Source organism: Rhopilema esculentum, chromosome 13 (genome assembly GCF_057945365.1).
Source record: "Rhopilema esculentum isolate cy_ngs chromosome 13, ASM5794536v1, whole genome shotgun sequence".
Lineage (NCBI taxonomy): Eukaryota > Metazoa > Cnidaria > Scyphozoa > Rhizostomeae > Rhizostomatidae > Rhopilema > Rhopilema esculentum.
Window position 1 is genome coordinate 1,333,860 of NC_142827.1, and position 14,144 is coordinate 1,348,003.

The 14,144-nt window shown below is 35.6% G+C and overlaps 1 protein-coding gene across 14 annotated transcripts in view; it reads right to left on the reverse strand.

Moving 5' to 3' along the window:
- LOC135691612 (voltage-dependent T-type calcium channel subunit alpha-1H) overlaps positions 1 to 14,144 on the reverse strand; it is a 102,071-nt gene that overhangs the window by 3,092 nt on the left and 84,835 nt on the right. For 12 of the 14 annotated variants that reach the window (XM_089112205.1, XM_089112199.1, XM_089112202.1 and 9 more), the window contains 10 exons: positions 13,973 to 14,062; positions 12,694 to 12,880; positions 12,246 to 12,374; positions 11,507 to 11,658; positions 10,855 to 10,964; positions 9,981 to 10,108; positions 9,355 to 9,425; positions 8,695 to 8,773; positions 7,343 to 7,461; positions 395 to 6,819 (listed from right to left, as the gene is read on the reverse strand). In XM_089112205.1, coding sequence (XP_088968331.1) covers positions 5,824 to 6,819; positions 7,343 to 7,461; positions 8,695 to 8,773; positions 9,355 to 9,425; positions 9,981 to 10,108; positions 10,855 to 10,964; positions 11,507 to 11,658; positions 12,246 to 12,374; positions 12,694 to 12,880; positions 13,973 to 14,062 — 2,061 coding nt within the window. In that variant the 3' untranslated portion in view covers positions 395 to 5,823. The remainder of the gene's footprint in view (positions 1 to 394; positions 6,820 to 7,342; positions 7,462 to 8,694; positions 8,774 to 9,354; positions 9,426 to 9,980; positions 10,109 to 10,854; positions 10,965 to 11,506; positions 11,659 to 12,245; positions 12,375 to 12,693; positions 12,881 to 13,972; positions 14,063 to 14,144) is intronic. The other 2 variants (XM_089112198.1, XM_089112211.1) reach the window with 2 other exon arrangements.

Sequence of the window (14,144 nt, forward strand, 5' to 3'; positions counted from 1 at the left end):
AGCCGCCTAGGCCCACGTGAAAATAGCACGAGGAGGCATTTCCCAGTAGGCCTAAGGCCACATGGTAAGACACATTCGATCAAACGAAAACCGTTGAAAATAGCTTTAAAGTGCTTCTGGAAACAACTGGCAATTTGGATAGTATGAATTGATACCAAAATTACTACAGCAACTAATTATCTCTACTAAATATAAAACTTTCAATTGCTTTAAGCTGTAGTCAAGGTAGAAAGATGGTTAAAGTTCAACTTTGAAATCTACAAATATCTGTATAATCCCAAGCTGGAATACAATTTCGAACACTAATCTAACAATTGATTGAAAGGTTTCCACTTATAGAGACATATTTTCAAACTTAGCTAACGTTTGACTGTTAGAATGAATGCGATTTTACCTTCTTTCCAGTTGCTGGCATAAGAACCCACTGCAGTCGATCGCTAGAGGAAGAGGGCGTTCAACTGCACGTGTGTGCTTATATACGCCCGGACACAGCGGCCTTCTGGGATATTGCCCTCTACCCATAACTCCCTAGTAAAAAACAGGGATCCTCGGTGCCAACACCATTCCTAAAGAAGTGAGGTTGCGTCACAATTGGCGAAATTTACCAATGTCAAAGGCGGAAAAAGACCCAACAAAACTGTAGTCCCTGAAATAAGAAATTTTTACAGATCTACATACTTTGTGAAAATTGTGTGTGGAACTATGGTTGCATGCACAAAATAGGCCTGGCAAGACAAGTACTGAAAACTTCCGGCAACTGATACTTTCAGTGCCGTCGGGATGAAATTCATACTGGGGGGCTGCCCATTTTACTGCTTTCCATTCGGTACAATGTTATAAAGAAAATATACTACAGTTTAGCAATTATTGGTGGTTTAAAGAAAACCTGTAAATTGGTTTTCCCAGTTCTCTATCTAAGTTGTCTTTTTCTTTAAAATCAATATCCTTGTAGCTGAATTGTAATGTTCACATAATTCGTATCCCGTATGTACACTAAGTCCCGTATGTAATTCGCCCATGTAATCTCATACACACGTGCTTGTTACTGCGTTCAGTTTCATATGTATAGAGTTCATATACAGTTGGTATTATAGTAATGATAATATCATGGACATTTCTCTATGATCAGCTCCTAAAACATTATATGATGAATGAAACTCAAAACTTTCGAGATCAGGCATATTCATTGCCATATCCATATATTTGCTTATTGTTTCTGGAGCTAACATTTTCATCCGTCTGTTTTTATCATTTACAATCAGCTCTTTGAACAGATGGCAAATGTTATCTTCTCTCAATAAAGTTTAAACTTAATTGGAGCAGATCCATAAACTTAAATAGAGTTGTTAAATCTACTGGCAGAATCCTGTTGGGGTGGGTTTGACGCAGCTACAAACAGTGAGACTCGTCAAATTTTTCTATCGGATGGATTTTTGCAAAATTTATCTATACTTTTCAAAATTTAGCTGTTTCTTTATCCTACAAGTACTTGCTAATGCCACTTTATTCTTTCTGGTTGAACTCATTTCATGTAGAAAGTTTCTAAAAAAATGAGTAATACATCAGACTGGAATTGGGCTTACCGATGGAACTAGGTAACCCGGATAGAATAATCCAATTAACCATGCTTCGTACACATTAAGGAAAATTCGAGTGTATTAACAAATCGCAGGTCACCTTGGACAAGGGAACGCTCTCCTGCCAATATGACATCTAGCAAAACATGATCCATCCGGATCAGAGCTTTCCTTTTGCGTTAAAGGCATTGAGTCATGACAAAATGGATTGGGTATACCCTAAGTGCCAAAATCCGCTGAGTCACGATTTTCATGACTGCCATGCTATTGGTTGACCTGGAACTGGTCACATGAACTCACCTCGTACTGATTGACAAAAAAATTTCCATCAATAGCAAGTTGTCAACAACGGATGCAGGTATCACATGAAACAGCAGCGATCACGCCGAAACCAAATGACCCCCTATAGAGAAGGCCTATTTACCACTTTGTCGAGCGAGTCGATTTGCGTCGGGTGGTGTCAAGTGAAGTTTGATCTTTATCAAAAAAGTCGAGAGAAAAAGTACTGTCGGATGAAAATCGAATCGTGTGGCCACTTTGTCGAGTGAGTCGAGCGAGCGGAGCGCAGTTATCATATCTAATGCTTAGTTATTTTTAAAAGGGGGCAGGAAGCATACTACCCTGCGGCCTCTAGGTCCAATGACCTTTAAAGGGATGTATTCCGTTTAAGAATGGAATTAATAAAAAAAAAGTTTGCCTAAAAATAGTAATTTGCTTGAATGGAATAAAACATTTAGTAACGGTTACTGCATGAAATGAACGACTAGGGTCTTATGACGCTAGAGTTCGTCAAGAGAATAGACCAATTCGACTTATAGCCTCATTTTGAAAAACTTTTCAAATTATTTTGTACAAAATATTTGACCTCAGATTCGGATTGCGAGCAATGATTTTAGTATATTTGTAAGTTTTCATTATGGTATTGCTCACGATATTGATTTTATGACGACAAAAAGATAAAAGATTTATAAGGGATTTGACCGTGATTGGCGACTAGAGGGGTAAAGTTTCTCCCCGAATGATTTTTGCGGTCAAATCTCTTACAAGTTTTCAAACTTCATTTCTCCGTAAAATCTAAAATACAAGCACAAACAATATGAAAAATTGTATCCAGCCTAAAATTAGGTTAGGAGAAATTTTCAAAACGAGGCCGTAAGTCGAATTGGTGTATTTAAAAGGACATTTGCATGTCTTCATTTTGTTGGCATAAATGAAAAGTCGATTGAGAAATTGAGCGAAAAATGGAATCGTTTGGCCACCCATGCTCGACATTGCTCGATTTTGAGATCAAATGTCGAGTGAAAGATCGAACGAAAAAATCAAATCGTTTGGCCAAGGCTTAATGCTTCAACTCTAAATGTCTCATTTGCATTTTATACTGCACTTTTGATAAAATTTCCTTTTCAAATTTTCCCACTTTCTATAATTACAGATTCACAGTTTTGATTTAAAACTCAACAAAGTGTGTCAAATCCACCTTTTTAGGCTCTAAACCAAAGAAGGATTTGATTTTTAATTAAGGCAGCGTTCTTGTTTTTAATCTACTACTTCTATTGGATTTACTTAAACATAAATTGATTTATCTAGTCATCTATGATTCTTTTTAATTGAAATATCCTCACGACACACCAACAGCCTAAAATGCCAACTGACTGAATAAGAGGCTTGCGAAAGTTCGTGTGGCCCTGCAACTGTTAAAAACTATATTGAGCGAATTAATACCCCACTGTAGCAATTATTGCATACTCTTACGGGCTCTTTCTTGAAAGGTAGTAATGATTCATCTTATAAGCGTAAGATTTTCAATCAAGTATAATAAAAGTTTTATTAGGGATACTTTTTCAACAAGCATCTTTTGCAAGAGTGGGTTGTCCCTTGATTCTGTTTGTATTGAACAAAGAGCCATTTGTGTTAGGAAGTTACTATTATCCCCATTTCATAAACTATTTCCATTTTTGCTTTTGAATCATCACCTGGAAAATGAACGATTGGCATTTATAAATGTCGGATTATCATAGCAGAGGCCGTTTAGTTTCTTGTTGAAAATGAAAAATATTACCTTTTCATTTTTTTATTCAATCGTTTCTGTATGGAATAGCCTGCCAGACAGTATTGTGATGCAGGCAAATTCGGATACCTTTTACAACCTATGTCGAAATCACCTCAGTAAATTCTAAAATTTTAATGTTGTAGTTGACTGGGCAGACATTTGTATGACCCAAAGAGCTGTTAAATGTAAATGTAATGATGATGATGATGGCTTGTTGGATCAACGAATGTATTGTTGCTGATTATAAAAAGCTTAGAAGTTCACTGTTAACCTTGTTATGTATGACGTTGTCGCTGGCTGACTGACTGAGATTAATCATATAAAGCTTCAAGAATTCCCTTTCAAGAACAAAAGGTAGCTAATTTGATGTCTTGAAACCTTTCCAATTTACCATTTCCATTGAAAATGGTAGTGTAGTGTAGTGTCCTGGTAGTGTATTTTTTTTTTTAAATGCTTTTCTGTTTGAAAATTACTTGTATGCAAAAATTTTGCTTTACACAAGAGACCGAATCAAGCTTTAAAACAATAAAAAGCTAGCTATAGCAACAAAGATTTTTACCAAAAACAGTTTTTAATCCCTAAGAAAAGATCATACATATTCTGAAGTCAATTTTTTCAGTGATTTTTTATAAAAATAAACTAACCCAAAAGTTGTGATACATACGTGTAGTCAACAAATTGTCGCCAAAACATCCTGTAAACAGCAACATTTGATTTTTCAGAATACAAACTCCTTGTTTCATTACGATGAAAACTATGCTCGTGCTGTGAATCGATATCTCTGAAATCATTACGCACTTGCGGTTTTGTAGAGTCAGTGTAACGTAGCAAACATTAGACCAAGTGCCCTCCGGGCTTTTTCCAGTCGCTTTGGTAAAGGCATTTTTTCAGCCCGGTTATTGATTTTGGCTTACCTTATAAGATGAATAGAGATTTGTCCGTAGGCAATTTTTCTGAAGATCCCATTAATCACTGAAATGAGCCTCAAGGCATGGCATGGAAAACCCCCGCAAAAAGATAAACCTTTTACCACTTGAGAGAATCCTATTTCAGTCACTTTCTGAATTTTATCTTTTTCGAACATCGATCACTTGAGAATATAGGTATCAATATGTCCAAAAATTAAAATAAAATTGCTTTTTAGGCTACAGTTCATCAAAGATCAGTATAGGATTCTGGCATTGATGAAAAAAACAAGGTAACATCTTCATTGACAGTGGTAAAATGAAACTGGACACTGTCAGGATATCATTTTGATAATGACGATGATAATTGCTGTTATGTTCATGATTATGAAAATTATACTGATAATTGATGATAATTGATGATAATTATTTATAATTGATAATGATGATTGATGATGATTGATGATGATTGATGATGATTGATGATGATTGATGGTGACTTTCCCCAACAACAGACTGAGCTTGCAACGTTTTGTGATATGCATGTATTCGATAAATATAAAAGAGCATCGTCAAATTTCTCAATTTTCTCGATGACTTTGAAGAAATCTAGTACTAAAAGGTTAAAAACTGAATCATGTACAATTTCTAGTACTGAATAAGTAAAAAAATTCGTAAAAACAGAATACGTATGAAAATAACAATAACCTCACTCACCTATACAATTTCTATTTTAACGTCCTTGTAACCTGCGCACATTGGCATCATTTTACAAAATGATAGCTGCGATCATACCTAAAATCTTATTACTTGTTTGCCAAAGTTTATTACATAGCAGAAAAATGATTTTTCAAAAAAGGCGAGTCACCATGAACATTTTCACATGCATTTTTCTCGCATTTGCCGCAACAGATATCAAAATCTGGGTAATTTCCTATTGATTTGCAGTATTTGATATGACTGGTCGATCACAATATCACTAGAAATGTACCAATGAGCATAGGTTTCCGAAAGACAGTGAAATACACACACAAATTATTTTTCGATTTGCTGCGTACATGAGCCAAGCCCAAATCTTGCAACTCCAGCTCTTGCATCTGCTTTTAGAATGTTATTAGTCTTATCCTTGCATCAGTTTATATTTTCTAAGATTTCACGTTGATCAATCTGACCAACATCTTGAAAGTCTGTTTCTTATCTAGGGTTAGGTGCTATGAAGACCAGAGGAATGCTGGAACGCGAGAACGAATCTGGCCATGCACGCAGCAAATATTAGAAACTACAGTGATTATTATTTTGCCTGATATTCATCCGAAAAATCTATGTCTTCAGATGCTGACCTAAACATCTTTTTTATGGCTGAATCCTTCTCGAATTCAACTGATAGAGTCTGCGAAGGTACAGTTAATCCCCTAACTAGAGGAGCAACTTTGCTCCTTGAACGTCTTCGAGCTAAAAACGGCCTTTCTCCAGTCTTCTTTCGTTTACATTTTATTTTCAGACTCTCGTCTGAAACAGAAGTTATTGCATAAGGACAAGAGTTTGATTCTTTTGTCTTAAGCAATGTCGTTTCAGAATCTTCCCGCATGGGTGAATAAAGTTCAGGCATACTTCGACAAAATGTCGTTTTTGTGTAGACACAGTCATCCTTTGGCTCTAGTGAGCTATCACTTTTCACTTCGTAAAAGTCATCGTCCTCAAGCTGTACATGAGGAATAAAGCTATTTTCAAAGCTGTTGTCGTGTGCTGGAGAGACAACAATAATTGCATTTTCCAGGCCATATTCGCCATAGGAGCTACTACTGTCCAGCAATTCTGGATTCGCTTTCAGTTGCATAGTCTGCTGATCATCCATCTGATGGTGATCGTCACATTTGACATCAACTTCCTGAGAACTGAACTCATTCGTTGTACTGACGTCACGTTGAGTCCAGTCTCCTTTCTGCAAGCACTGGCTCGGCATATTTGAGTTGTCATCAGCCTCATCACCCACTGTAAGGCTAATGTTATTACAATTGACAGTCTGTTTGAGGCAATCATCATAATCTTCCTCCTCATATTGGCTGTTCTTGGGATCATTGCTAAAAATGTCGTCCATGTCTGAAATGCTGTTGCAATTGCTCGAAGTCCTGCTGTCTTTGGAGTCCTCAAGCTGCTTCATGAGCACAGCAACAACAACATTTACAAGCACAAACTGAGTTGATAGCACGAATATGGCAAAGTAAATTGGCGACACCCAATATAGCATATCGCAGTCTTGTACACAAATCTCACGATTAAGTGTGTCCTAAAAAACAAAACATCGTACAGAACTAGAACTGCAACGCATTACACTGTGAAAATTCCTACAATGTCTTTTTTGTTTCAAATGAACATGAAACTTGCATTCAAACAATTTTTCACATAACCGTGAAACACTCTGGCAGCTTTTGTAGTCAACAGGATTTCTAAAGACGGTAATTGTAAAAACTCTTGCAGCTTTAGGATGTTAACAACATGCAACAGCAGCCCAGAACCTATTGATGTTTTGCCCGTAAATTTAAAAAAAATAAAAGAAATATTGAGATCCGATAGCGAAGCAAAAGATAAAAGTTGAGTGATGTTTAAACTACAGATAATAATCTAAGGAAAGAGAAAGAGAACAATCCAAAATAAAGAAAGCATTTTTCATTATTGTCCAAGTGGGATTAATTGAAATTTATTCTTTTACTTTTTACAGCAAAAGCAGAGTGCAAAGAATTTTTCCTGCATTTTATAAAGGATTCAAATAACTGAAGGAATATTTGAATAAGACAGAAAGGTAGTGGTACCTTCATCAACCCACTCCAACTGTCTCCTGTCGAAATTCGAAATAACGTAAGCATGGCATATCCGAAGTTCCTAAAATGCGCATGCCTGTTAAGACCCTGGCATACGTCTCTGCTGCAATCTGTAAAAATGCACAACAAATATACCAAAGAGAATAAACAAAGAATGCGAAACGATTTGAAGATGATCTAGAAGCTGAGAATTAGCTAAATAGCAGCAAAAATGGTCACTTTTTCCTTTTGAGAAGAAAAACATCTCTTAGTAGAAACAGAACAGCTACAATATTTTTGCCCACAAATCGACATAAGCATCTTGTAGGCGATGATTAGATACACGTTCAACATGTACTTTTTCTCAAATAGTCTCTTGTTTTGGTTATAATCGATGATTTTATAGTTTGATTTGAAGACAAGAGCAGACGACGGTTGGTTTGTAGACACGATTGTCAAGTATGGCTTTCTTGCTCCCTTAGAATTTTCTAAGTTATTTTGGACATTTTCTTAACAATATAACAAAATACATTCAATGTCTATAAAAATTTGTAAACTACTAAAAATTTGAAACTCTAAATTCCTTGTAAATAAACTCTAACGTTTACAAGTGGTGGTCTACTATAACTGATCTTATTTTCCCTGGAATATCTGTGGCCAATTGCCAGACAGTGACAAATTTATTTAAAGACGACCACCATGACAAAACTTCACAAGATTCTGTGAAAATGACATAAACATGTTGTACTCAATCACCAGAGAAAATTTCCAAAACATTTTCAAAAGCAACAAAGCTGCAAGCGGGAATATAGCCAATCATACAAAATCTATCCCCTTTATTTTAAAATTGGCTTTTGTAAAAAAGCTAATAAGATCAGAAATTTGTAGATGGCAATGTAATTTGAAAAAACCCGTGACATTTTCTTGACAAGCTCAAGTCAGTTTCTTCCTTCTTCATCTCCGAGTTGTCAGATTTCTTAAACAGTTAACTGACAGTTATGTATTGCGTTTGACAGAATGTCTACCGCAAAAATATCTAGTCCAACGAGATTGTCAATTAGAGTGCTGTGGACAGCATTTTCAATTAGAAGATATTCTAGGAAGTTTCTCTAGAGCAAATGTAACTTGCAATCATGGGAGCAAAAAGGCTGTTGCTTGCTAGAAGAATTTAAGATTTAATCATATCAAGCTGCTTTACTGAGAAATATCGAAATGAGTGAGGTGTTCCTCTGCAAAACAGTAATGCTTCGAGTCGCGAAAATTTGCCCCGTGAAGTTGTAGACTACAAGAAAAATTCAACTTTTGCAATTTGGCTACAAAATTTACAATTTAATGGAAATTTGTACATGATTAAGAGTACATACCTAGTTTCCCAAAGAGCTCCATTCCAAGTGAAGAAAAGATGAAGAAAAGAAGCATAAAAAGCATGGACAGATTGCCAACCTAAAGTGAGAATATAAAAGGCATCACTGGTAATGGAAATGCTATTCACAATTAAGACATATCCATTAAAAACTGCGCTCAAATCCTAGTTTATCAACTTTGCGAATGCAAATATATTCTTCATCGAGTGCAAAGATATATTGACCAGGAAGATTGTCTTCTAAAAAGACCATTTTCCTGGTCCACAGCTTTGGACATTGCATCATCTTGGATAGTTTTATATCTTTGATGGTAGATTAAGGCATAGTCTATGATTAAGGTAAATATATAACAGTGGAGTTTAAAAGCGGCTTCCGTAGAATAGTGGAGTTTTAAAAGACTTGCTATGGCTACACTTGTGTTCAAAGCATTTAAAGTCGCAGAAGACTTTAGAAGGTCAATTGAACTCAATTGTCACAACCCAAATTCGTTGATCTAAATAAACCGGTTGTATCAAATTAGGCTGAGCGCAGACTTGAGTGAGTCAGTACGCGACAAATGATGAATCGTTTGCAAAATTGCTTAGAGGCGAAGATATGGAATCAAAATGTTTTGTTTTTCTTTTGATAAAGAAGATACAAGTTTATTGCACGAAGACCTACCTGCGGCAAAGTTTGAGAGAGACAGTTAAGGAGCTTCTGTATTCCGTTTGCTGACTTGAGAATTTTCAGCACTAAAAATTATAATTTTATTTCTAAATAATTGCAGATTATCTAGATTAAGATTTAGATAAACAAATGAGGAAGGTGGAATTTCCGTAGCAACCTTTTATGATAGGTTTATAACATTACAAGCTGAAAAACAAAAGGGGCTTACCGCCCAAAAGATTCCACAGGCTAGACCATCTCTCTCTCTCTCTCTCTCTCTCTCTCTCTCTCTCTCTCTCTCTCTCTCTCTCTCTCTCTCTCTCTCTCTCTCTCTCTCTCTCTCTCTCTCTCTCTCTCTCTCTCTCTCTCTCTCTCTCTCTCTCTCTCTCTCTCTCTCTCTCTCTCTCTCTCTCTCTCTCTCTCTCTCTCTCTCTCTCTCTCTCTCTCTGAAAAAGAAGCTTTTTCCCAATAGTCCCTCTTGAACAAACAGAAAAATTCGACTAGAAAAATTCTTTTCCTATCTTGTGTTGAAAAATTTTGTAGGGCTGATACCTCAGTGTGAAAATAATTAAACAATCGGTAACATCATATATACTACCACTTCATCAGTACAGCAAAAGACAGACATACTTGAGACCTACCTCTTGTTATTCGCAACACCCTCATTATCCTGATAATTGTCGGGTTGATTGGGAGGCTCTCATTTAGTTCTTCTAATACGATCCCAACAATTGATAAGGCAACTATGAAGAGATCAAGCTGGTTCCACCTACAAACACCAAGCATAGAAGTGTTTTACTTAGGTTCAGATTCCTTTAAACCTAAAGCTTGAATCAAAGCACTATAAAGCATGTCCTTGATAATTTTATGACAATTATAACAATGAGACTGATATCATATTGAAGGGACTCGACGAATATCCAATTCAAGAAATTTATATACAAAAATATATAAGCAAAATAAATATTCCTCAAAAATTAAAGTAGCAATATGGTTACAGATGATGAAAAGAACAAATTATAACATTAAGATGCAAAGGCCTAGATCGATAAAATTTGTTAGTGGAAACAAAAAGGCAATGCTGATTGTGTAATGTCTTGGTCTTCCCTCTCTATGTGGCCAAATCTTTTGCTACTTTGTCTGATGATATAGAGCAATCCACTCTCCAAAATTATATATAATCAATTTAGCTAGATAAAAGTACCAGACAAAACATTAGCAGCTCGTGCCTTACAAGTGACATACACTGCTACCTGATGCTGCTTACACACGAGGCAATGATCTGCATATTTAGGCAAACATGCTTATTAATTAAAATACTCACATGTCTTACAATTGACATAGCAATCACAATTGTTGATTTTTTACTATTCTTTGAACAAATCGGCAATGATAGGAAACCGGCAAATGGAAGCCCTAAGATGCCACTGCACTTCATTGAATCAAAGCCTATTGTACTGTTTATTAAACTAGTTCTACTTTAAAAATTGAGCCAAGGAACATTTAGATGCAAACCTTTCAGATATGAATGTTTTGATTCCAAATGCAAGGATTTTCATGGAAGCCTCAAGAACAAAGATCCCAGTGAAGATGAAATTCAGGATTTTCAGGAACTGGCTGAGGGTCTGAGAAACAGAACTATGTCAAAACTAAATGAAAAAGAATCATGCAGAAATTCGTGGATAACCTTGTATTCTTATACCCTTTTGATCATCTAGGTTGTGCAAACACTTTTGATAGACAATTATAGAAACATGACTAACTACTCAAAAATGTATTACAGCATTACTTAAGAAAACAAGCATCTTGCGTAATTCTTGTCAATGACGTTATCAACATGCAAGAATAACGTTTTTGGTTAATGGAAATTGGGCAACAAAAGTTTTCTAATGATCAAGTATAAAAATTTTATCAAGCATTGTTTTTGAAAATTTCATAATTTAGAATGATATCAAAATGTTAGAAAAGATTTTGACAATTTGAAAATTGGGGAAAATTTGTTTTAAAACTACTCAAGCGAATGAAAGTACTAGTATTTTTAGAATACACACTTTTGGAATATATTTATACATACAAATGCAAACAAAAATTTTAACATGCACCATATGGATTCTATAGTTACTTAAAAATGCATTTTAATGAACGGAGACTTGATAGCCTTACTTACAGCGGACATTTTGTAGTGTTCAACTGCCATGAAGAAGACATTCAAACCGATCACTGTTGCAATCATGATGTCAAATTTGTAATGTGTGACAATTGTATACAAGACCCTTCGCCATACAGGAAACGTATCGAACAGAGATTGGCTTATGTCACCTACAAAAAAGCCCAGTAACTTTATAAGACATCGATCGATAAGCAGGATTAACACGTCGAAAGATCTTTGCAGCATGAAGTCGAATGAACAGAAAAGTTTGAGAGAGTTGGTGGGTTGTGTTTATGTGCATTTCTGCTAGAGAATAAAAGTTTGCAGCATTTACAATGAGCAATGAATTTTATTACTTTGTGAGTGGCACTCAGTTGTCCTTCGAAAGAGAAAGTAAAAAAAAAGCTTCTTGCGATAACTCAAGGCATTCAGCCAAGTAAAGTTTGTAGTAAGATGTGGCAGTAAGGGTAATGGATAGTTTAACTCCATTTTAAAAAGCTGGAGAAGAAGATTTAAGAAAAGCTGCAGAAAAAGTATTTTGCAAACGCTAGTACGCTTATATGCCAAGCAGAAACCAAAAGAGCGAAGCAGCTAGAAAGAGACTGCAAGGATATGCAAGAAGGAGCTTATTATGAATTGTAATTTATTGGTGAAAACCAAAGTGGTGTTTGGATGCAGTGACATGAAATTGAAAATAATACACTCTTGTACGGTGTATGTGCGTAGAAGGCGTTACCAAATAACACACACTACGTACTGTTTACGTCATCAGAAATGCTAGTTGCATCATCGCTATCGTCAGTGGCTCTCCCACTAACAGGGGCATTAGAAGATTTCAAGATATCTGGCTCAGAAGATAACTGAGCCTCGTTTTCACCATCTGAACCTGTACAAAGGAGGCAACAAAGTAAGGAAATTATGGAGTAGGGATTTGTTGAGGGACGGAATTCCATAACTAGAACGTCAATTGTGCTTGAAGAAAATTAGAGAAGGAAAACAAAATAGGAAAATCAAAGGTTTGGACGACTAACTATTGAAAAAAATCAATTAGCTGAAAATGAAATTTCTTTAAAGGGGTCGATTGATTTTTCAGTACTAGAGGGCAATGTACCAATTCACCAAATTTGAATACACCAGAGAAATGGATCTGTGACGCTTCCTGTTTCCAATTCCCTGGGAAAAAGATTCCATGTAAAATCACTCACCATCAACAATGTGGGATGCAATTGTTTGGATGTTCTTTTTTGCACCATCAATGGCCTCGATTTGGTCTCTGCATCGATGGAAATTGTCAATGATTACACCAACGACCATGTTAATGACAACAAACCCAGCGATTAATAGGAATGAGAAGAAATACAAGAAAGCCCATGGGTTGTGGTTCTTGACCGGCTGAAAGAGAAAATGGGTAGACTGTTAAATTAGAAAAAAACGGCGTTCTTCAGATTACAAAGGTTTTGTAGGGAATATTTGCAATATCATACATGGTAAAAACAGCTTTGCAGAGCAGAGTAAGAAAATCAGAAGGAATAAAAAGAAGTAGGAAACAAAAGGAGGCAGAAGAAGGAGGAGAAGGAGAAGAAAGAAGGAAACAAAGACAAATGACAAAAATAGCAAAAATAGAGAAAAGAAAGACGGGAAGGAGAAGAAAAAACAAAAGAAAATAACAAAAATAAAAGGGAGAAGGAGAATAAGAAGAGAAGTAAGAAAAAAGAGCAAGAAAAAGCTGTTAATTCTCATTTTAAACTCATTAAATCGGCAAGGACATCTCTAAGTATCAAAGTCAAAACTATAAGATAAATTCAATGGGCTGAAGATCCCACAATCCTAGATGCTTCGATACTACTTAGAAATATTTTAGCAAAAACATTTCAGCAAAAGAAGATTATTTTGCAGCCTTGAAAAACTTTGTGCGGTGTTTGGTAGTAGAGTTTTCAGTAGGACTTTGCATTAAACATGAAAAGATGAGCTTCTCTTTGTATTAACATTAAGAACATTAGAAATATCAACGCATTTCCACAATCTTGTACCTAATATACAGCTTCAGACAATGATTGCATCAAAAAATTTATAATGCTCAAAACACTAAACACTACTAATATAATATCATTATTTATTTGCGTGATCCAATGCAAAAATCTTTCAGCACTAAATGTATTATGACTATGAAAATGCATATTTTCTAAAACAATAATTACATTGTAATCACTTTCATTAGATATTGAAGAAACATAAAAAAGATCTCGCATAGATTTCAGGTCATGCAGAACGCTTATTTTTGATGAAATTTGCAGTGAGACATGAAATATTAGACAAATATGATAAACGCTAATTTCAATGGTTATCAATGAATAATTAATCTCCAGTGCGAATGGGGATCTCATATCGAAGCTTTATCTCAAGACAAATCTTTGATGATCGAAAGCTCGTCCTTTAAAATACCTTATATATATACGTTATCAAATGATGCATCTTCTACAATACCTGCTTGTCTACTCCAACTGCATCGATGCCGTGGTGCATCAATGCCACCCAGCCGTCTTTGGTAGAGAACACAAACAGGGTCAGCATTGCCTGTTGGGGATGATGATTTATCAGTCCGGTAACAAAAGGAAGTTCGATTTTCAATAATGACGAAATTCGGGCTCATTCACTC